This window comes from Orycteropus afer, unplaced genomic scaffold, assembly GCF_000298275.1.
Source record: "Orycteropus afer afer isolate SDZICR_OR568_19922 unplaced genomic scaffold, OryAfe1.0 scaffold00159, whole genome shotgun sequence".
Lineage (NCBI taxonomy): Eukaryota > Metazoa > Chordata > Mammalia > Tubulidentata > Orycteropodidae > Orycteropus > Orycteropus afer.
Genome location: NW_006921746.1, coordinates 6,852,903 through 6,877,314, shown reverse-complemented (window position 1 = coordinate 6,877,314; position 24,412 = coordinate 6,852,903). Strand labels below are relative to the sequence as shown.

Genomic DNA, 24,412 nt, shown 5'->3' with positions numbered 1-24,412 from the left:
AAATAGGGGGAGGCCTTCAAGGAGATGGATTGACACGGTGGCTGCGATGATGGGCTCAAGTATAGCAGGGATTGTGGGGCTGGCACGGGATTGGGCAGTGTTTCGTTCTGCTGTGCATGGGGTCGCTATGAGTCGGAAACGACTTGACGGCACTTAAGAACAACAACAACAACAAGAATAACAAGGCCAAGTGAAGGGTTCTGGTGTAGGGAACAAGACTTATTTGATGCATTATCTTTAATAAGTTATGATGACAAGAGCCATGGAGAGCCATGATGCCACAAATTTTCTTCATTCTAGTGGACCTTAGGAGACACATCCTTTCCGTTTGCTATGTTAAGACAGAAGAACTCTATCCTATGTACTTATCTGTAAGTCAGAGCCTAACATATTCTGAACGAGATATTACATTTCTCTACCTGAAATTTTTAATAAAAATATGTTTATATATTTCCTTTCCCAAGATATAGTATGTATATTTCAAAAGGGACTTATCCATAACTCTTACATGCACTTTCCACTTTTGTCATAAGTGAGCTAATGTTTTGCTGCCATATATATATTTATGTGTCTATCAAGCATTCAGGAATTAGTATCTTTCTCTCTCTCAAATGTGAGTTAAGATTCAATCCATGTTTTTGCATTAAAAATGAAAGGCTTTCCATAATTATTCGGGTTTTTTTAATAGATTGCTCCTGTATTCCATTTTTATGTCAACCAATACTCACCTCCCACTGTCCCTGTGCTGCCTGGTTCTTGAGCTGGATCTTCCAGTCCTCTGTATTGGGATCAGCACAATGATGCATGGTGAGAATGACGGGACGTGTCAGTAGGGCTCCTGGGGGCCCACAGCTCACCACAGGGGTCAAGAGTGTCTGACAGTCCTCCATGGGTGGCCTGGTGGTAGAAAAGAGACCTGCATCAGTGACATTTCCATAGTAATCATGTACTCATTGGGATCTTAGATCAAACATTGTACAAAGCATTCAAATGGTTTTCTTTGGAGTGTTTCTTTCTTTCATTCTTTTTTTTTTTTTTTTTTGGTGAAGGATGAGGTAGAATTAGATAGGAGGACATTCTCTTTACCAAGACTTTGACTTTGCAAGACCAGAGGCCTTTATGATAATAATAAAGACCAGCATCTCTTTGATCCCTTTCTGTCAGACACAGGTCTGTCTTTGTTAGCTTCCTCTGACTTCATTTCCAGATACTTTCAGGATGGAATGCGTCAGAACAGAGTCCTTATGGGTTACATAACCATCTTTTCTGGTAATACTTGCTATTGTTCTTGCAACCTTTTAAATATTTTCAAGTTTTTGGGACCTAACTGACAAATACTTAAAAAAAGAAACACACACACACACTTCAGAATGAGGACAGCTTAGAGGTAAAGTTCTTCCAAATGACTTTCAAGAATAATTCAGAGTAGTATAGCATATTCTTCTTTCAAGTCTGAAGAGACTTGTATTTTTATGATTTCAAATGAGTTTTGTCTCTACTTGCATACTTTATATCTGGATGGAAAGAACCTCAAAGCCCCAAATGCTTTATTTTCACATGGTTCCTTTCACGTGTTCCAACATTGAAGTTGCCTTTCATTCTTTCCCTAACAAGATTGTAATCAGCAAACACCTGGATAAATTAAACTAACCCATCAGGTGATATGTTAGGAAGTAGTCTCAAGGGTTCTGAGTGGATAGCTGAAGCTCGCACAACTAACAAATGCTGGTGTTGGGACTAAAACTCATGCCTTCTTAACCACAAATCTCAAACACTCTGCCAAAATGTTGTTGTTTTTATGTGCCATCGAGTCAGACCTGACTCGTAGCGACCCCTCCTTGGGTTTCCGAGGCAGTATCACTACGGAAGTAGATTGCCCCATCTTCCTTCTGAGGAGTGGCTGGTGGGTATGAATCATCAGCCTCCTGGTTAGCAGTCACTATGCTACCAGAGCTTAGGTACTATGCTACCAGAGCTCCAATAGGGAGGCTTAAAAGTCATGTGGAGCTCCTGAGTGGCTTACAAGTCATGTGGAGGTCCTGAGTGGAGAAATGGTAATGTACTTGGCTTCTAGCCAAAATGTTGGAGGTTTTAGTCTACTCAGAATCACCTCAGAAAAAAGGTCTAGTAATCTACTTCTGCAAAGTCAGACAATGAAAATCCTATGGAACAGTTTTATTCTTACACACTCCAGGTCAACTAGTTTTTAAAAATCATGCACTCAGAGAATTTTAGCAGGGTAAGAATCCCTAGTGGTGTAGTGGTTAAGTGATTGGCTACTAACTGAAAGGTCAGTAGTTTGAACCCAGTAGCTGTTCTGCAGGAGAAAGATGAGGCAGCTTGCTTCCATAAAGATTTACAGCCTTGGAAACCCTATCGGACAGTTCTACTCTGTCCTATAGGGTCACTATGAATTAGAATCAACTCGATGGCAGTTTTTTTTTTTTTAACTACTGAAGGGGCATCTCATTTCTGATCAATTCAAATTCATAAAACATTCTTACTTAGAATGAACACAATCTGCCTTCGTATAACTCCTCTCTGCATATCCTGGACCTGCTTTCTGTCCTTTCTGGCATGAATGTTTTTCAAATATTTGAGAATGTTATGATGTTTCTAAGATCTTTATTTCAGGCCAAATGACCTCAATTTTTTATATGTACACTAGAAAAGCATAGTTTCCAGAGCTCTTACTGTATTATTTTTCCTCTCCATTTTCATATGGATGTCTTTCAGTGTTTCAATAAGTGTTCTCCTTAAAGTGGGGCATCATGAGATGAACATAAATCTGTAGCAGACAGTATAAGAGGACTAATATCTTCTCTAATTTGGAATATGTTATGCTAGTGCCTCACAAAAATATTGCTTTAGATTATTCTTAATCAGGTAATTATTTATAAATACTATTTATCATGTTCAAATTAGAAGGGAAGATGGATATCATATGGTTAAGCATTTCTTTTATAAAAATAAGGCAAAGAAATCTCAAAGAGGTTAAGTAATTTATTGAACATCATGTTGTTGTTGTTATGTGCCCTCGAGTCGGACCCCGCTCATAGCGACTCCTCCTTGGGTTTCTGAGGCAGTATCACTATGGAAGTAGATTGCCCCATCTGCCTTCTGGGGAGTGGCTGGTGGGTTTGAACCGCCAGCCTTCTGGTTAGCAGTCAAGTGCCTAGGCACTATGCTAATGGCTATCCTAAAATGTTCTCCACAGTTCCATAATTGTAAAGAGCTTCTAAACATACGTAGAAAAATTTATATTTAGCTTATAATTTCACTTTAATAGTTTCAGGAAAAATTTCAGCTCATCTATATCTTTATATATTTATTTGTCTTATATATATTGTCTTATATTTATAGTCTTATATTTGTCTTATATTTCTTATATATTGTCTTATATTTATTGTCTATATATATTTGTCTTTTCTCCAAATATGGGCTATCACTTCCATTCTTTTATCCTGCACAAATCTGATATGCCTGCCATTTATGTTCCCATTCTAATCATCGAGAACAATGTAACACAAGAATAGGGCAAGGACAGAGTCTTTGTCAAGGACATCACTTAAACCTCTCTCCAGTCTGACATCAATACTTTGAGTTATTCAGTTAAACCAAATATAAACCCACTAAAATGTTCGTTGCTCAGCGACATTTCTCCATTTCATCCACATGGATATTACAAGGGACATATCAAATTCCAGTATAATTGCATGGCCACTTGAAATGGATTTGTCTCATCTCTATCCATGGTTTATATACTATATAATCTAAAAGTTAGTTTATGTCTGTGGCCTTTCTCTCAGTTAACACTCAATGAATGATAGCAGCTATTAGTATTTTTAATATCACTGGAATACAATTCTCCATGGATCTCTCATGTTTCTGCCCTTATTCCAGACTACCTATTCAAGAATGCTTGTATAGCAACATCCTTGGCAGATAAAGATAGTATCGACCTCTGAAGCAAAGGGCAGGCATGCTTATTTCCCATTATAAGAAATTTAGGTTCTCTAAACCCAGATTTCTTTCCTGTAATATAATCTACTGAACATATAGGTATTGTGTGGCTGTTTTTCTGTCATACTTGGGAATTGAGACTCAGGAATAAGGCACAGAATTATAATATTGTAGCTAGTACTATGGTTCCAGCAATACATCAACAAAGAAAAGCCAGATACTCAAGCTGTATCCAGAAGAGGCTGTGGAACAAGGGATATCATTGCTGATATCAAATGGATCTTGGCTGAAAGCACAGAATATCAGAAAGGTGTTTACTTGTGCTTTATTGACTATGTAAAGACATTCATCTGTGTGGGTCACAACAAATTATAGTAACATTGTGAAGAGTGGGAATTCCAGAACACTAATTATGCTTATGTGGAACCTATACATGGCCCAAGAGGCAATTATTTGACCAGTACAGGAGGCTACTGAAGGTTTAAAATCAGGAAAGGTGAGCGTCTGGGATTTATCCTTTTACTATACAATTTCAATATGTATACTAAACAAATAATCCAAGAATCTGGACTATATGAAGAAAAATGTGGCATCAGAATTAGAGGAAGACTCATTAACTACTTGTGATATGCAGATAAATCAACCTTCCTTGCTGAAAGTGAAGAAGACTTGAAGTACTTCCTGATGAACACCAATGACTGCAGCCTTCAATACTGATTACAATCCAACATAAAGAAAACAAAAATCCTCGCTACTGGATTGAAGTTGTCAAAGATTTCATTTTACTTGGGTCCATAATCAATACCAATGGAAACAGCAGTCAAGAAATTAAATGACATATCGCATGGGGCAAGTCTGTAGCAAAAGACCTCTTTAAAAGTATTAAAACACAAATATGTCATTTTGAGGACTAAGGCATACCTGACCTTGACTTGATGGCAATGGGTTTTGTTTTCAGTTTTAGTCTTTTAGTATCTTCTCCATTTTCTACGAATGCAATCGTTTTCTCTATTAAATCTAAAGCTACCTAGGTACCTGGAAAAGTATTTATATGTAAAATCAAATGGTTATTAGCAGCAGCTTGAGACCTGATTACTATCTCCTTCACCACCTTGGCTTTTATTCCTTCTTGACACAGTTTGACCTTCACTCTTCCAGTATGAAACTCATTCTCTTAGCACATGAACGAAGTTTTGCTTTCATTCTATCATAATTAATATTACACCATCTTCTCTAAGCAATGACCTTATTTTTGCTTAATTCTCCCTTTCTTAACAGCCTTGTTTTTTTCTGTAAAAAAAAAAAAAAAAAAAAAGGAATGATTGAATTTTTCTGAGCATTACTCTTTTCTTTTGGTTTGAAGTGTACCTTGTGAAGTGAGCATTAAATTTTTAAGGAAGAAAACTAAAGTGGAATCCATTTCAAGTGGCCCTTGCAATATAGTTGGAGATTGGAAACATCTGTCTCTCAGTCTTGTATTAGCAGTTGGTGCTTGAGGCCGGATGGAGGAGGGGTTTTTCTCATATGAAGTTGGAACAGAAGGGAGAAGAAGACTCCCTGCTGGGCTGGGAGCTGTCAGACCTGTACTCTCCAAGCACACCCCTGGCATGCAATATTGATGGGCACCATTCTTGGAGGAGGGATAGCAAGGGAAGGAGGGAGGAAGGAGGGGCAGTAGGTGTCAAAAGAATTTATTAACCCAGTGAGGTGCAAGAATGTAATGAATAGGGAAGTAGTGAAATGGAATTCATAATGGAATGAAAAACAAAGAAGAAATAATGATAAGAATCTTATGTGTTTTTAAGATGCAAGAAGTAGCCCTGAAATTGGAAAAATTTCCAAGGATATATGGAACGAATGACTTAGGGAAGGTAAGATTTAACTATGTGAAAACAAATGTCAGAGTATCTAAATTAACATTTCATTTATTTATATAAAGGGAAAATATTAAAATACATAAAAGAAAATACTATGAAATAAATATATGAGTCTAATTCTTCTTCTTTTTTTTTTTTTTGCAGAGAAGGGCTTTACTCTTTCACGTTGCACATGTTATCAAGCTATTCAAGCAAACATTCTGTAAATATTAATAGCAGGTGATATGGAAATGAACACAGAGCAAAAATTAGCTACAGAAGCAGCAATTAAGTAGAAATTCAGCAATGAACAATGATGAAAATTTTAAAGGCCTTTAAAGACCCCAAAAGATAATATCATGGTAAATCCTAGATGGGTTCTGTGGCCTCTAGGATGAAAGCCCACAGAGATGTGTTTTATTTTGCTGACAGAGGTAGTTTTTCATTTTTTGCTTGCTATTATTAGTGAGGAAAACGTCTTCACAAAGTGCATAATTTACAAAAAGCTTTCATATAAGCAATTCCATTTGGCCCCACAGCACACCTATGAGGCAGTTAAGGTAAATATTGTATTACTTCTTTTTCCAGATGAGGAAGTCGAAATCTGGAGATGTTAACACATTTGCCCACAGACACAAAGCTAACCATTGGCAAAGCTAGATTTCAAACCTGAGACAATTGGTTTCTTTCACACACGGTGTATTTTGAGTTGCTTATATGAGTTTAGGGCCCTGATGAAATTTTTTGTCTGTTTTCTAGTGCAGGCTCAAAATGTCTTCATACGGAGAATCTGTCTCCATCCACTTCTATGTGGGGATGAGATGCCTTCTATTAACGCACATGTCTTTTGTCAGGTCCCTCAGGATGACAATCCCACCCTAGGCTCAGCTGCTTTTTAAAGCTTACAGCTTCACACATAACTAGCAATTTGAAATATTTGCACTCTAGGTATCTGACAGGGAATATCTAACTCACTTGTTATCAAAAATTCAATTGAGTGCAAAAAAATATTTATGGAAGCCATTCTGAAAGATATGCCACCATTTCTCTAGACAGGCCAAAATCTATAGCTAACTTAAGGAGACCAGCTTAGCATTGTTCCTTGGACTGAACTGCTGAATCCTTGGGAATTATTTGACTGAATTTGACCTTATACTATCTTGGGCCTTATAACCATCTATTTACATCAAGGTATAATAACAGAAGCATCCTTATTTAAAAAACAAAACCAAACCCACAAAACTTGTTGCTGTTTTTATCTTACAGATGCTGTTCATTATTTTTTAAAAATGTATTCTTTAAGAAGAATCATAGGAGAAATAATTGAGTTTCTTCTGGACATATATTATTCCTCATGAACACATGGTCTTATAATTTACCATGTTCCCCTCTTAAAAGCTTTGTAGCAGTAAATTCATGGCCTTTACAGGAAATGTTCTGGGAATTATATCAAATAATTCATATTCAAACTATTCATCTGACTTTATCTTATATTTTCTCATCTTTTTTATTGATGTATTTTACATTATTTTGCTCCTGTTGAAAAAAAAGGCATTTTCATAAACTACCTTAAATAATTTCTTCTATAAGGAGTGTTTCAATAAATAAATACTGAAGAGAATTGTGAGGGAATAAGATTAAAATAGTCCTGGGATCTCCCTCCTCCCCACAATTTTGGTTATTTTATAGCCAGTCCTTCAAACTGAGGAACTGGAGGCTTGAATGAGTAAAAGAAGACAAAAACAAAAACAAAAAAAACTCTACTTGTCGTCACCTTTTATTTTATGAAGTTGCAAACAATAATATGTTAAAATAAATGAAAACTTTCTCCTCTATGCATACTTAAACAATGAAATTTGGCCCTCTACTTTATCATACTACTTTATTGTTTATAGTTAGTAAATACATATTGATAGTTTTAACTATCTCACCACTAACTCACCCCTTGGGCTTCCATCACTATTCACCAGGAAAAAAAAAAAAAAAAAGTATCCTAAAAGACCACCAAAGCCCTCCAGTTGATAAATACATTTTTTTAAATTGTTTTCCCTCTTTCTTTACATTTTAAGAACATCTGTGTCAACTTCATGTTGAAATTCTCGTTAACTTTGATTTTTGAGATCCTGTTCTCCAAGGTTTCTTCATGTATCCTTCTAATGATTCACCCTTTCATTCAAAAATATTCATTTATACAACAAGAAACTACAAGGGATCTACATAAATGGAAGAACCTGCCTTGTTCATGGATTGGAAGACTGAATATTGTGAAAATGTCAATATTACTCAAAGCAATCTACGAATTCAATGCAATCCTGACACAGATAAAATCAACATTTTTTAAAGATATGGAAAAAACAATTATTAACTTCATATGGAAAGGAAAGAGACCTTGGATAAGCAAAGCACTGCTGAAGAATAAAAACACAGTGGGAGTTCTCATACTCCCGGATCTCAAAACAGATAGACCAATGGCAGAGAATCAAAAATCCAAAAATAGACCCATCCATCTATGGACAGCTGATCTTTGACAAAGGACTAAAACCCATTAAATGGGAGAGAGATAGCCTCTTTAACAAATGGTGCTGGCAAAATTGGATATACACTTGTAGAAAATGAAACAAGACCCATACTTCACCCCATACACAAAAGCAAACTCAAGTTGGGTCAAAGATTTAAATGTAAAACCTAAAACTATAAAGCTCATTAAAGATTAAGTAGGGGCAAATCTAAGACCCTGTAATTTATAGCTTAAATGGACTATCAAGCATAACCCAAAATGCACAGGCAATGGAAGAGAAGCCAGATGACTGAGGGGCAGCATTCATATGGAGGGAAAGATGGACAGACAGGAGTGCATAACTAAGAAGGACATGGGGGGGGGTTATAGGGAAGGGAGGGCAGGAGAGTGGATTAGAGTTGGGGTTGGGAATCAGGACATGAAATCAAATGTACATGAACTGTTGAATGTAAAACAAATTTTGCTCTGTAAATTTGCACCCAAAGCACAATAAAAATAAACAAAAATATGCATTTAGTATCTACTATATGCTGAACGGGAGCTCTGGTAGGATAGTGCCTAAGGGATTTAACTGCTAACCAGAAGGTTGGTGGTTCAAATCTACCAGCCACTCCTCTAAAGGAAGAAAGTTGGGCAATCTACTTCTGTAGTGATACTGCCTCAGAAACCCAAGGAGGGGTTGCTATGAGTTGGGGCTGACTCGACGGCACATAACAAAAACAACATATGCTGAACCTGTACTTGCATATGCTATGGTAAGTCAAAGGGAACACATCTTTCCTTTCCATATGAAGTTAATAATTGTTTTTTCCATATCTTTAAAAAATGTTGATTTTATCTGTACTAGGTGTAAATTCTTTATTTATCTGACTTCTTCTTGTTAGCTGCCATGGAATGAAACATTGCCTGGTCCTACACCATCCCCATTATCAGTTGAAAATAAGACTTTTGTGATCTGTAGGGTTTAAACTGACTAATTTTTGGAAGTCGATCATCAGGCCTTTCTTCTTCAATCTCTTAGTCTGGAAGCCTTGCTGAAACTTTTTCAACATCACAGGAACATGCAAGCTTCTACTGACAGATGGGTGGTAGTCAGGCATGAGGTGCATTGTCTGGGAATCAAACCAGGATCTCCTGAATGGAAGGAATGAATTCTACCACTGAACCACCAATGCCCTCAAGTTATCCTTACCTGTTTCCTCTTTAGTTCCTCACATCACATCTGAACCTTTTATAAGAATGTTTCCCAAGATTCTTCCCTTGACTCTCTTTACCTCTCTCTGCATTTTCTCCTTCAGAAGTTCCATTCACTTCTGTAACTGTACATCTGCATTTTTAGCAAGAGGCCCACATATCCACTTGCATATGCTATGGTAAGTCAAAGGGAACACATCTGAGACCTGTTCCCTTTCAGACTACTGACCTCAATCATTGATCTCATAATGCTTATACTGTCCAAAGTTTGATTCCTAAATATATTCTTTCCCCCTTCTCCTTTGTAGCACTTCTAGTCAGTTTTTAAATACTTTTTTCTAAAATATATTTCACTCTCCAACCTCACAGACACAGGCCTTGCTCCTTCCTCACTCCTCAAACATAGATTACTGCAACAGCCCAATTTATTTCTGTTCTTTCTAATCCATCCTGAACATTGTCACAGATCAACTTTAAAAAATGCTGTGATAATTCTGTCATGTGGCTGCTCAAAAACCTTCTGTTTCCCCCTGCACTTTTCAAAAAAAAAAAAAAAATTGTTCTATTTATCTTTTTATTTGGCATTTCTAAATTGACATTTTTGCTTTTTTATAAAACTGCTAGGTGAGTACAGAACACCGAGGAAAGGGAAAATTAACTTTCATTTCTTCAATTCAAATTGTTTTTCAATAAGAACTGACAAAGGGAAAATTTGAGTCAGAGTCAAATTCTCTTTTTCTAAATTGCTACTAGACACAAGGCGAAATGGCCCAATGGTAGTGCTATTAATCATGGAAATGGTATCCACGTGGGGAAACAGGCTCTGCAGCCTCTCTTGAGATCTGTAAAGCAGGAGAGGCAAAAATCATGAGTCCAGGCTCACAGTTCTGCGCCCTCTTTGGCAAGATGGCTGGTCCTGTCTCTGCAGCTTACTTAGGCTGCTCATCTGCCATTCAGTGCTTTTCTGTGCTTATCCGGTAATGATAAGGCCCCTTTTGTCACATTCACTGTGCCACATGTAATTAAGTTCACACCTCCTTTCAGACAATTCGACAGCAGCAGATGACCAGCTGGATACCAGCCAGCTGGAAACACCCAGTTTGGGATGAAATAAAGGAATAAGCGAGAAGGACAATTGAGAAATATGACCAGATGTTTCCTATAAATGCCTTGAAGTAATGTTCACTTCTCCTGGTGTCCTCAAAGTATCTTTTCCCAAAGAAGTTCTATCCCGTATCATTTGATGATAGACAGGCACCTCAATGATCAGTAGAAGCTGTATTCAAGAAAGTACTACAAATAACTAGAGGGTAGACTCTTATTAACTTGAGTGAACAGAAAGACAATATATAATAAGGGAGAGGTCACCACAAAACTATCAAGGCAAAGGAAAACACCAGGAGGAGCACACGAGTTAAAGGCAACAGAGTTAATACTACCACACACACACACACACACACACACAATTAAGCACTGCAATAAGAAGACAGAGGCTAGGTTTGTAGTAGTATTAAGAAGATGCTATGTCATGCTAGAAAGAAGAGGAGCTTCCAGAACAAATGAGCATGGGTTTGAATTCTGCCCTCAGTTATTAACTGTGAAATTTTGGGTGTGTGACTTAGTTTCTCTGAGCCTTAGTTTCTTAATTTTTAAAGTGGAGCTCATCATAATTTGCAAAGTTGTGATGAGGTTTAAATGCAATAAAAAATGTGCTACCTAAATGGTAGCCACTCTTGGTATTATTGTAATATTCTGTAATATAGTCTTATCATTGTGCTTTTACAATAAAAACACATCTAATTCACAATATGCAATTAATGAAGACAAGATTTTTCCATTTATTTGAGATAGTTATTTTCTTGTGTTTGTTTTTGGTTTCATGGTTTCCCATGCATATTATCCTTTGAAATCATGAAGTTTTTCTAGCTTAATTTTTAAGAAGAGAACCTCTTTGATGTGCACTAAATTCCAGAGAATGAAGTCTTCATCATCTAACTTCAGGTGGTGGGTATATCAAGGAGTGATTTACAGTTTTCTTTTCTTTATAGTCAAAGGCAGAGGAACCTAAAAGCACAAGAGTCTAGCTTTATTTTTAACATTATTTATGTTTTTCTATTTCTTTCACCTAAAAGGTACAATTATGTGGGCTACGGTGGCATCTAAACTATGGGAAGGTAAACCATGTGAGGCAAGTGAGTGCACACATTTCAGATTCAACAGCCTTCTGCAGCAGCCCCTTTAAGGCTTGATCTTCATTCAGTGTAAAGATAATCGTAATCAGACAGAAACTAAGAGACCATAAGCATCTAACTGCATCTCAGTATAAAGCACCAGTCAGCATGAGCCAATACCTATTTTTGTTTAAACAAAATGTCCATGTTGGCAAAGGCCTTGAGGAATAGATGTACTTAATGCTAACCTTGACTCTGTACAAGAGGAAAAAATGAAATAAAGGGATCTCAGAGTTTGCTAATCTTTATTTCCCTTGCTGTAAAAAGGAGGGAGCTTTGATGGTCTGTGAATGTTGCTTTGCATGGAGAATGAAAAAATGAATATTTGATGTGAGTAAATACAAGCCTTTTAGTGATTTTCTGTTGCTCCAATTTAAAGCAGGAATAAAGCTCAAGGAATTTTCTTATTTTCTGAGACAGGCTAGTGTTTGTGTAGGTGGAAAGTACACCACCTGAGGAAAAAAATGTTCTGGGTCATACAGATTATAAATACCAATATTTCCACCTACCAGCATAATAAAAGAGCTTTTCTGCAACTGAAGAGCAAAACTAAAAATGGATGTTTTCCTGAGGATCAGAGAGAGGGAGAGAAAAGATAGAATGCATTATAATGATAACCTAGTTCTACATTTGTCACTCATGCTTTGTATTCAGAGCTCAGTACCCAGGAGCCCTTGGTGTCTTTTCCCTTGGGAAAAACAATGATAATTGCATTCTAAGGATCTCCCTTTCCACAGTATCTTTTATTTTAAGATCTCAGTGTACTTCAGAAACATTAATCAGTCAGGCCTCTAAAGCTCTATTTAAAACATGTATGCTGCACGGGGACTAATTGAAGCCATGTATTATTTGTTAGAGGCAAAACTGAAAATGGAACTTAGGACTTGAAACCAAGTCTTGTTAATTTTATTTTTAAAAAAAAAATAATTTCATGATAGGATTATGACACACTCAAAATAGAGTCTTTCAATGATGTCTAGTTTTAATCAACCCTATACCTATTTTGAAACAGTCAAAAATGGTACCTTTAAGTGCTAAAGAGAAGAAGAGCCCTGGCTGTGAAGTGGTTAAGTGCTCAGCTGCTAACCAAAAGGTTGGCAGAAGAAAGACGTTGATAACAGTTAGTAGATAGCCACAAAAGGAAGAATTTTGGGGTAACAGTAAAGTGCTAGTCTAAGTTAGGGCCAGCTGTAAGAGTCTACTTCTCTGTGACCTTGAGGCCTATAAAGGGAGCACACTGGATTCCTTAGTCAAGCCACATAAAACTGATGTCCTTCCATGTGTCTGCCCACATGTCTCTCTGGAGAATCTATTGATCACATTTTCAGCCATTTTTTTTCAACTATTATGGCCACATATCTATTTGAGAAAGATCTCTGGCCTTCTGCCCATATTCAAGATCTGCAAAGGTACCTGGAGTATCAAAGGCAAAGAGAAGTAGAAGTTGACCTTTTACAGGTCCAGGGAGAAAATGTATAGCTGAAGCAGGGCACTCGTGTTAAAAATATGTTGGTTTTATTCTTTCAATGTACAATTTTTTCCTTCAAGTTACACATTGGTAAAGTCGCATACACCAGAAAAAGTATATTTACCTCATATTTTCTTTTCTGTGTACTGTCACATACATTTCATAGACTCTCCCTTGGGGAATGGCCCCAGCAGGAATCAGCAAGCTTACTCCTGAATAAAAAAAAGAGAAAGAGCAGTCACATAAGACCTATGAATCAAAAAGAAAACTTTCTTTGAATGCCTATGCAGCGAGGAAAAGGGCAGGAGGAGATTTTGTGACCATCTGGCCATAAGCCTATTTCTTTTTCTCTAAAGACATGTAAATATTCATAGTTGCCCTGCTTTTCCTCTTATTGGTCTTGCTTGTTACCACAGTTCCCTCTGAACTGTTATGGAACCACTGAAAGAAATGATGTAATTGTTTAGGCTCTTGTTTTATTTAAAGAATAGACAGATGGTTTCACTGTTGTTTTCCTTGTAAAACAAGGTTAAAACCAACAACTGCTCTTAAAATTTCAAACAGCTGTAATGATGCATCTTTCTAATATAAAAAAGAAACTATCCCCACAAGATTCTAAGTCAGGGAAATGCTAACATTAACAATATCAAAAAACATCTATTTCTGAAATATCTGGTTTCCATCAGTGTTTATTCCATTACAGAATAATAATTGATGAAGGAAACTGTTTCATCATAATAACTCTGGAAAGTGAACAATAACTCCTAGCTTTAGTCACAGTAGGTCAAATGGTTTCCACTTAATTGCTCATTGGAATGAGTTCTTAGGACTGTGGAATTGAGCTGTGTTCTAAACTAACTGTGCCTGTAACAGCAGTTCTCAAACTTGAGTTCGCACCAGAATTACCTTCAGGACTTGTTAAAGCACAGATTATCGAACACTACCTCCACAGTTTCTGATTCAGAAACCTGGGAGTGGAGCCAGAGAATTTTAGTTCTAACAAGTTGCCAGCCTATGCCAATGATGGTGGTCTGGTGATCACACTGTTAAGAACCATCAGCCTACACTACTGCTATATCATCAGGCAGAGTGACTCAGGGTGGGGGCCACTCTGAAAATGTTTGGCTCTATCATTTTACTCCAATTAAATTCAGATAAATTTAGAGCAATAATAATTTACAGAGCACCATTTGTGAGCCTAGTACAGTGTTTGGCATTGTTGTCAAATGCAAGAAATACAAGATAGTGTTCTTGATTTTGAGCAGCTTATGATTTAATTAGAAAGCAAACAGAACATGTCAAGTGAGCACTGGACAATAAAGAAACTTGCCTGACTACGCTGGAACGTCTTAAATATAAAGAAGAGAAAGTTAATGGGAAAGGAGCTATTCAAAGACTTTTGCATAACTGGATGAAAATGTTGAGCTATTGCACTGTTGAGAAGAAAAGTAATCTGAGAGCAGTGGTGTCCTGGGAAATGTAATGTAGCATTCACACACAGGTTGGTTTATGAAGGGAGAAGAAGGAAGAACACAAAAAGCAGTGAAGCCTCAGCATTTTTATTTTTTAAAATGGGGACAATAAAATGTACCTTTATGTTTGTTGTGAGAATTAAATAAACTTTTTGTTGTTGTTAAGTGCCATCGAGTTGGCCCCGACTCATAGCGACCCCTTTTTGGGTTTCTGAGGCAGTATCACTATGGAAATAGATTGCCCCATCTTCTTTCCGAGGAGTGGCTGGTGGGTTTGAACCACCAGCCTTCTGGTTAGCAGTCAAGCGCCTTAGGCACTATGCTCCCAGAGCTCCCAGATAAACTTATGTATGTAAAATAAGAATAAGGCCTGACACAAAGTAGGTACTATTTCTAGTCTGTTAAATAAGATAATGTGTGTAAACTACCATGTTTGTTCTTAGAAGGTATTCGAAACGTATTAGCTACCTCCCTTCCACTTAATCAGCCTTTACAATTCCAATATGAAAGAGTGGCAGGTGAAGAAATAAGAAAAGGTGGGTACTTTCGATAAATATGAAAAAACATTGTCTTGAGGACAACTACAACGTTAATATGATGCAAAACAATACAATATATTTTACTTCATCCATTTGATGGACTATTATAAAGATAAATAAAATCATGATTTTTAAAGAGTATGCAGTACTGTGAGAATTAATGAGAAAAAGATGACAAAACATTTTACATAAAGTATGATCTCAGCTATATAAAAACGTACAGGAAATGGGAAAATTATGTTCCATATATTTCAATTTCATTAAAAGATATTTTTAATTACGTGGAGTTAAAAATTGTCAAGGTTTTGAAATGTAGGGCTGAATAAAGGGAAAGAATCAAAGACCTGAGGAGCAATTGCTCTGTATATTAACAGATTCTGACTCTGCACATTAAATGGTTCTGATTCATGACCACCCTGTGTACGTCAGAGGAGAGCTGCACTCCAGAGAATTTTCAATGGCTGTGATCTTTTATTAGCAGATCGCCAGGGCTTTCTTCCAAGATGCCTTTAACTCACTGCCTTTGAATCAGATCCGACTCATAGCGACCTCTCCTTGGGTTTCTGAGGTGATATCTCTATAGAAGTAGATTGCCCAACCTTCCTTCCGAGGAGTGGTTGGTGGGTTTGAACTGCCAGCCTTCTGGTTAGCAGTCAAATACCTTAGGCACTATGCCACCAGAGCTCCCAAGATGCCTCTGGGAAGATTTCAACTATCAAACTTTTGATTAGTAGGCAAGCACTTGATGTGTTTATACCACCCAATGACTCTGGTCTATAATTACTGCGATGTATATACTTTTTTTTTTTTTTTCTTTCTTAACATTACATGAGGACTTTAGGTCAATTGAATTCATCCTTGTGACTGTACTTCCAGTTTAGTCCAAAAGAATTATGGTAAATTCCAGAGGAAGCCATTAACCCTCTTATGACTGGATAAATCCAAATCCATTACTATTATTGATTAATGAAATAGTAAACTTTGATCTCACTTTATCACTCACTACCTTAAGTTCATCATTTAAGACCTATATGAGGTTTATTCTCTAGATGCATATATAAAACTGAAGACTAAATAATACTATGGAAGAATGCAAAATGATGCTCTGACTTTAGATAGAGATATCAGAGGTGGGAGTGAGTGGCTAATTAATTCCTTGAAATTAAAGTTTGTATAATGAAGAGTTATGTTAATAAATGTAGCTTTGTTGTCTATTGCAATGCTCTCTGATCATCTAAAAGTTAGATTCCAAAGTATTGCTTCCTGTAGTAAACTGGAACTTGACCACTGGTATGTTTTCTAATTAATTTGTCCTTTTAAAGTATGATGACGGTAGTGACGCTTTCTGGTTTGATGTTGCCTTCCGGAGCTGTATGAAAAAGAAGGTCACTGACAGTTCTAAATTATACCTCAGCAGAAAGTTGAGTATAATATTTCTAAAGGAAGCATTTTAAAAATTGACTAGGGAAAGATAAATGGTTTTGCTAATTTTGTCTGAAATAATGTTTGGTTTATGCTGAAAGTATATTTCGGTTAGATAGCCTACATTTAACATTCCAGGCCTACTGAAAAGAACAAAAAAATTTTGATTCAAAAATATGTTTTCAAGCTGCATTTTTGCATTTCAAACCTTTAGGAATTACCTGAATTGGGAACGATAAGGTGACCCCCCAGGGAATTGAAGGTGCCAAATGCAGTACAGGATGGATCAGTCTGACGTGCTAGACTCTGATTCTTCAGGTTGAGGGCTTCATTCTCCAACAAGGATTGGGTCATCTGAGGGGACAGCTTGGATGTAAACTCAGACAAGTCATCCTGGGGGGTGACAGCCCCTGAGGTGTTGTACACTTTGATTTTCAAGTTAGGCAGTGGGTCCAGAATTGGAGAGTTGGTCATTGGGATTTTGTCGGAGACATCATGCAAAGCATAAACAGGTCCTCTATACATGGCTGCAGCTGAAGTGAGGTCTGGGGGCACTGCCAGGAGATCTAAGTCAAAAAGAGAAAGGGATTGCATTTTCTTTCTCCACTCAGGCAATCTACATTAGTCAAACTGCCTCTGACATTTTCTGATTCAAAAAGCAAGGCAACTCAGCTAATATTGGAGATGTATGGTCTTGAAGGTTGTGCTGAAAATGAGGTAATTAAATAACTGTGATCCATTTTATTATTGGCTACAAATAAGGAACCAGGTTCATTCTACGTTTGGCCTTGAAGTTTACTCATTACTCATAAAATATTTACCTATTTCAACAGATTCAAAGACAATGAGTGTTTTGGTTCTTTAGTGCTGCTCTAACAGAAGATACCACAAATGGTATGGGTTTAATAATCAGGGATTTATTCTCTTACAGTTTTGGAGGCTAGAGCTCAAGTTCAAAGTGCCAGGCTCTAGGGGCTGGGTGAAAGCCTTTTGACCTTGGGCTTCAGCTCTGCCTCTTGCTCTGGCACACTGAAGCTGGAGGCTTTCTTAACTCAGGCAGCTGCTGGCTGCTGAGGCTGACATACCCAAGGTTGAAAAATAAAATGGCACAGTCCCAAGATTACCAAACAACATGGCAGTCCAGAGACAGTCTCAAGATCAGCAGGAAATATGGTAGGCTGCTGAATGAAGACTTGGCTACATGTTGGGTTCAAGGATGCCAAAAAGCTACAGACAATTGCCAAAGCTTCTCCTTATATACTGAAAGCATACCATATCCCTAAAGCAGCTACTAAGCTGCTCGTGGGGAGCTCTGGTAGCATAGTGGCTAAGACACTTGCCTGCTAACCAGACGGCTGGCGGTTTAAACCCACCAGCCACTCCTCGGAAGGAAGGTTGGGCAATCCTACTTCCATAGTGACACTGCCTCGGAAACCCAAGGAGGGGTCGCTATGGGTCAGGTTTGACTTGACGGCACATGACTACAACAACAACAACTGCTCGTGGCAGATTCCACCATGGAGCTGATTGCCACTCTCATCATGGGGAATAACTATATCCAGCTGACCAGCCACTCAAAACCAGGCCCAGCCAAGTTGACACATAACCTTAACTACCACAATGAGCTCCACTGGTAACTATTAGGTAATAATCTCCCTTCTTTATACTGGATTTGGGTTCATTTGTAAGCCACTATATTCATAGCAATACGAGATATCTTTTCAAAGGGGGGGGAGGGAGACCCAAGAAATCAGTAAATTAGCCTGTTCTTTTCAAATATAGAAGGGACAAGTCAAGATTGAAAAAACAAAACCTGTTAGGAAGAAGAAACTATGCATTTTCTTAACTCTAATTTGTTAGGTAAATGAAATAATACAATAATAACAAAATAAACACAAATCCCTGCCTTCATGGAGCTTACATTCTAATTGAACTGGATGACTGGAAATTCACTGATTTTGAAGTCACCTATGGAAGTTGCTAACTTTCCCAAGTTACAAGATATTAACTAGAATTCTACTGACCTTGCCTTGCTGCCTTGATGTTTACAGGCTGGAAGCCTCCATTGAGTGCCGAAGAGTCAATAATATCAGACTCAAAGTCACGATGATTCTTTCGATACACAAATAGGGCCACAACTGCAGAAATCGCCAGGCAAACAATCACTGCTATTACAATGCCAACATAGAGAGCGACATCGTCTGAATCAGGAGCAGCTAAAAAGAAGAAAGAAACATTGGACCAACTGGTTATAGAAATTTCCCACAGCACACATACATATTGCTATAATTTTTTCAGACATTTATTGCCTTTTTTTATAGGTTAATTTCAAATCTATTTCAAAAGCTATATAAAAAGACTGTGGCCTTTCAGTGGAAAATCATCTCTGATTTCTTTTCCTTTCTCACTCTACATCTATCCACCCACTAATCTATCTTATAATTGGGCAGCATAACAGACCATTTATTACTATGCATATAAAGAAACTAGAGCAAAAACCATCCCAACCCACAGAAGAAAAGTTTATTACTAATTTCAGGTGGAAAAGTTTGAAAAACAGTTTTGAATTCTCTGACAGTTCTTTAAAAACATAAACATAAACACTCTCTTAGAAATACCTGGCATATTCTGAATCTGTACATTTATTGAACCAGAATATTTTCCTAAGTATCATTCCAAGTCATAAAATTACTTTCCATAGCACTCTTCTGAATTCCCCTTAAATCAGTGAGGGTAGGTGGGAATGGTGTAACTAAGCAAAGCAAATATTGGAAGCAAACATGTTGGATTTGAAAGGTGTATTTTCAGGAGAACCAGATCTGGGGAACAGAGGTTAAGGCCAATAACCTTCTCTAAGTCCCTGGCTTTTGATATGGATGCAGTATTATCTGTGAGAACCCTGAACTTCCCATGGTCTCCTGTCAGAGATTTACATCTGAGCTACTCATTGCTGGAATAAAATATAGCTCTGTGGTGCATTAAGTAAGATAAAGGCCTGATTCAGTGATCAGAAAGGTCAGACTAGCCTAGAAGGTAATTAAGATTTTGATCAACAGAGTGTGCAGTAAGATGAGGCCTATTTCTGGGTAGAGTAAGAACAGAATCTCTGTGAGTGTTGCATGATGCCTTGGTGACAAAGGACATTATTTAATCCAACTGCAAAGGGTAATACCCAAACCAAACCCACTGCCATTGAGTCAATTTTGACTCATAGCAAACCATAGTGTTTCCAAGGTGTAAATAGACAGTAGTGGCTTGCCTCATCTTCTTCCTGCAGAGCAGCTGGTGGGTTTAAATCACCAACCTTCTGGTTAGCAGCCAAGTGCTTTACCCATTGTGCCACCAGAGCTCCTTGGTAAAGGTAATAGAAGCTGGTAATTAAAACAAAATAAAGACAAACAAAACTAAACCTTTTCTGATCCCCAGTGACAGCTTTAAGCCTATGTTTTTAGTTTTCTGTGACTCAAAAACAATGTTCAGTAAAATTAACTTTCACTTACTGTGAAAGAGGTGATGAAACTGGTACTTCAGATTCAACTAAAAATTTAATGGTCAATTCTGTATACATGTGCATTTTTGGGAGAGAGAATTTTCAGATTTGTGAGGTCTATGACCTGAGACTCCCAGCCACATAGTTTATATGGTGAAATAACTCATCATATAAATTGTGGATGGCTCACATGATAACCTACTCCTATGTCAGCCTAGCTTCAGTTGCAGTATAAAATAATTCCTTATTGGAAAACATTTAATTTCTTGTAGCATTTTGTGTTTAAACGTAGTGTATGTGAAAGGATTTTTTTTTTAAACAATTGTCTTCCAAGTTTCCAGAATATCTACTTCCCCATCAATTAAGTGAATATTGACAGATACATTAAAAAAAAAAAAAAAAAGTGATATCCCAAATACTCTTGGCTGTGGGTGCATTGCTGTGAAAGAATTGATTTCACCTTGGTTACTGGATTTTATTTGGGGCCCTGCCGCAGGACTCTGAACTCTGGTCAGAATATTATAGCTAAATCTTACTGGTTTACTATACCAGGCCATAATTACTTATTCAAGATTCATGAATTCTATCTCAATAGATCTGGATTTTCTCAGGCCTTCCCTTTTAGCATTTGAACCTTGCCCTTTATTTATATCAGCATATTTCATGATATGTTTTGTTAGCTACTGGGACTCAAGCTTTGAATGATAGACTTACAGTCTTTAAAGTTAACAGGGGCTTGAAATGACCCTTTCTTTTCTTCAGCAGGGAAAATCTAATTTGTTTTCATGTTAGAAGATATTAGCCTCCTATTTCCTGTGAGCACATCTGTGATCCAAAGAAAAGTAAACTTGAACTGGGGCAATAACATTAAATGATTATTCAACAACATAAAAACCAAACATCAAACTTACAAGAAAATCCATATTCATTCTGGGTTCTCTGTTCAGTTGAAATGGGATAAATGAAACCTTGAAAAGAAAAAGAAATTAAACAAAAATGGGAACAAAATCAAATTAATGAAGGAAACAAAATGGGAGGCATGAAAAATGGTTTAATTGAAAGAAAAGGAAAAGAAACCTGTGGTCCTTTACAATTCTGATTGGGTGCAGAATTATGATTTTGCATCTCCTGTCTTCTCTGGAGCCTCACTAAGAATTAATAAGTAGGCAGATTGAATTTCAGAGCAAAAACTGGTCTCGAGTCACTAACTTTGGAATGCTTAAAGTCTTTCTTTTATTGAGCATAAACTCTAATGGATCTAATTTATTTCAGACATCAAGGGTCATTAGCATATGGAAAATCTTTTTTCTTTATCCCTGCCATATGCTTTAATTCCCAGGACATATTCAAGGAAGGCTCTAAACAGTTTTTTTTTCCCCTTTCCTTTTTTATTTAATCATAACAGCTTGCTCTTGGCATAACAGAGCTAAAGAAGACCTGTCATCATTGGTCAAAGGTTAAGTACCCATTTACTGAACTGGGCTGGAACCACTACCCTATGCCCCCCTACCCCATTTAAAATACACTTTTTGGATTTTCTGTTGTTTCCTATCCCTTTCATTTAATAGGAATCCAATAAGTATTGCTCTGAGACTGAACAGTTTGTCAATGAAATGGAAACTGGATGCTTTTTATTTGAAATCATTCGAAAATCAATAGGGCCTAGAGGTTATAAGGTTATTATTTTAGGGCTTCAGAGAAATGGTGTAAACTGGAAAAAATAAAACCCTCACTTAAACTATAACTGCAGAGACAACACTAGACATTTTATTTTTCTTTCTTATTAGTGAATTCTGAGGAGCTCTGGTAGCATAGTACCTAAGGCACTTGACTCCTAACCAGAGGGCTGGTGGTTCAAACCCACCAGCCGCTCCTCAGAAGGAAGGTTGGGCAATCCACTTCGGCAGTGATACTGCCTCGGAAACCCAAGGAGGGGTTGCTATGAGTCGGGGCCCACTAGACAGCACATAACAGCAACAGCACCAACATTAGTGAATTACAAGATAGAAAACTAATAGTGATAGTAATAATAATATTAACAGTAATAGTGTGAATTTAAAGAGGGTTAGGTAGCAGTGGTGTCACTAGGGTTATGCGAGGGTGCAAATTGAACCAGGGGACACTATCAGTGGGGGTGGCACCAAAGTGACTACCTATAAAATTTTTATGAGGTGTTTCAGCAGAAATGTATTATTTTTTACAAAAATATCCCTGTAGTTAGTTGTAACTACAAAAACATTTTTTGTAAGCCCAGCTTACATGTATCAATACACCTGTTGTTGTTGTTGTTATGTGCCATGGCGTTGGACCCAATTCATAGTGACCCCTCCTTGGGTTTCTGAGGCAATATCACTACGGAAGTAGATTGCCCAACCTTCCTTCTGAGGAGTGGCTAGTGGGTTTGAACTGCCAGCCTTCTGGTTAGCAGTCAAATGCCTTAGGCACTACACCACCAGAGCCTAGAAGGGTAAAACTCTATGCTAATTCATTTTTTGAGCCTTCTAATGCACTCTGGTAGCATAGTGCCTAAGGCACTTGACTGCTAACCAGAAGGCTGGCGGTTCAAACCCACCAGCCACTCCTGGGAAAGAAGATGGGGCAATCCTACTTCCGTAGTGATACTGCCTCGGAAACCCAAGGAGGGGTCGCTATGAGTCGGGGCCGACTCGACGGCAAACAACAACAACGACAACAATGCACTCTAGTCAGAGCTGTCATTATTACCTAATTACAATGATGCTTTGAATCACATGTTTTCACCTGCACACTCTCCAAGCACATGCTGTTTTCATTCCTGCTGGTGTTTTTATAGTTGCTGATTTTGTCAAATCTTCTGGTGTTTCAGCTACAACATGTGGTAATTAGTATTGCTGACTTATATCAATAACTTTCTTGAGAATGAAGTAATAGTTAAAGGAAAAGATGGAGGAAAATCCATAAACGCTTCCGCTCTGCTACTAATAATGTTGTAATTCAGTGTAGAAAGACTTTACAAAATAATTTTGTTAATATTCATACAATATAAAAATATTATATTCATGGAATTTATAACTATATTTATCACATATTATTCTATGATTAAAATTTCTAGTAAACCTTACTAAGGATTCTATACTGTCTAGTATGGGACAAGGTCTGTGGAGTGGGGACATGCCATAAGTTGTCACACTGGTAACAGCAGCCCTAGTGATGGCACTGTTGGGGAAAAAACATTTTAAAAATGTGGAAGACATACTTTTTGAAATGAAAAATGCATATAAATTTCTGAAGTATAACTTATGACTGCCAACCACATTTTCTCAAGATTTAATATTCTGTAGCATATGAATTAATCAAATGATATAGCACAGCTTGGATTAATAAAATGAGGACGAGTAAGAAACATGTGAATTAAATCTCCCTAGCAATACTCAAGGGTAAAAATGTAGGGAAATTGCAAGAATCACAATTAATTAGTTCAAAATTAAAGGTCTGTAAAGCTCTGATACTAAAAGCAACTCTAAATCATGCCTGAGGTAGCACATCTAGAGTTTGCAGAACACTAGTTCTTACAAGCTATTTACCTATTTTGGGGAACTAATTGTGGAGAAACATGCAGTTCTACCTTAACGAAGGAGAGGTTTGCTGTAGCACAGACAGGTTTGCTCTGAATTAATTTTTAATACTTTATTTTAGAGCAATGATTGCAACCTCCTACTCAGTTTTATAAATATTATATCCCTTATTCCAGCTGTCTGAGTCCATGTATTAGGTTTGGTTTTCATTTTTAAACACCTCTGTCTGGTAATAACCTTTTTCCATTTGTATTCTGTGAACTCAATAAAAGGACATCTAGGGCATTAACAGGCATGAGGGAAAAGTTTATTTATTCCTGAAACCCAAAGAAATAAGATAAAATAAGCTCAGTGCTAGCAAAGGAGACCAGATAACTGATTTTATCATTTTGGTAATGATAATGCTGAGTAGACAGATGTCACAAGCCTTTATTTACATTTTTGCAGGTAAGTGGCCCAGAAATGAGTGTCAAATAGGCTATTTGGGGAAGTTCTGATGTTCACCCTAAAAATTAGGCTTGCTTGAGTAAGCAGGACAACTGTATCTTATAGATGAAGAAGTATACCTCGAGAGAGAAATAACAAGATCTGAATTTTCTCCCTGGGAAGGAGTTCTGGGTTTTTCCTGGCCTATATTCCTACTTCCCAACAGAATTCCTGTTTTTGACAGTCAGACAAGGAACAATAAAAAGGAATTTTATAATT

The 24,412-nt window shown here is 37.2% G+C and overlaps 1 protein-coding gene across 1 annotated transcript in view; it reads right to left on the bottom strand.

Moving 5' to 3' along the window:
- Positions 1 to 24,412, bottom strand: part of UNC5C (unc-5 netrin receptor C) — a 585,103-nt gene that overhangs the window by 50,512 nt on the left and 510,179 nt on the right. The window contains exons 8-12 of the mRNA XM_007946393.1: positions 21,065 to 21,121; positions 18,688 to 18,879; positions 16,885 to 17,229; positions 13,355 to 13,442; positions 729 to 897 (exon numbers count right to left, since the gene is read on the bottom strand). Coding sequence (XP_007944584.1) covers positions 729 to 897; positions 13,355 to 13,442; positions 16,885 to 17,229; positions 18,688 to 18,879; positions 21,065 to 21,121 — 851 coding nt within the window. The remainder of the gene's footprint in view (positions 1 to 728; positions 898 to 13,354; positions 13,443 to 16,884; positions 17,230 to 18,687; positions 18,880 to 21,064; positions 21,122 to 24,412) is intronic.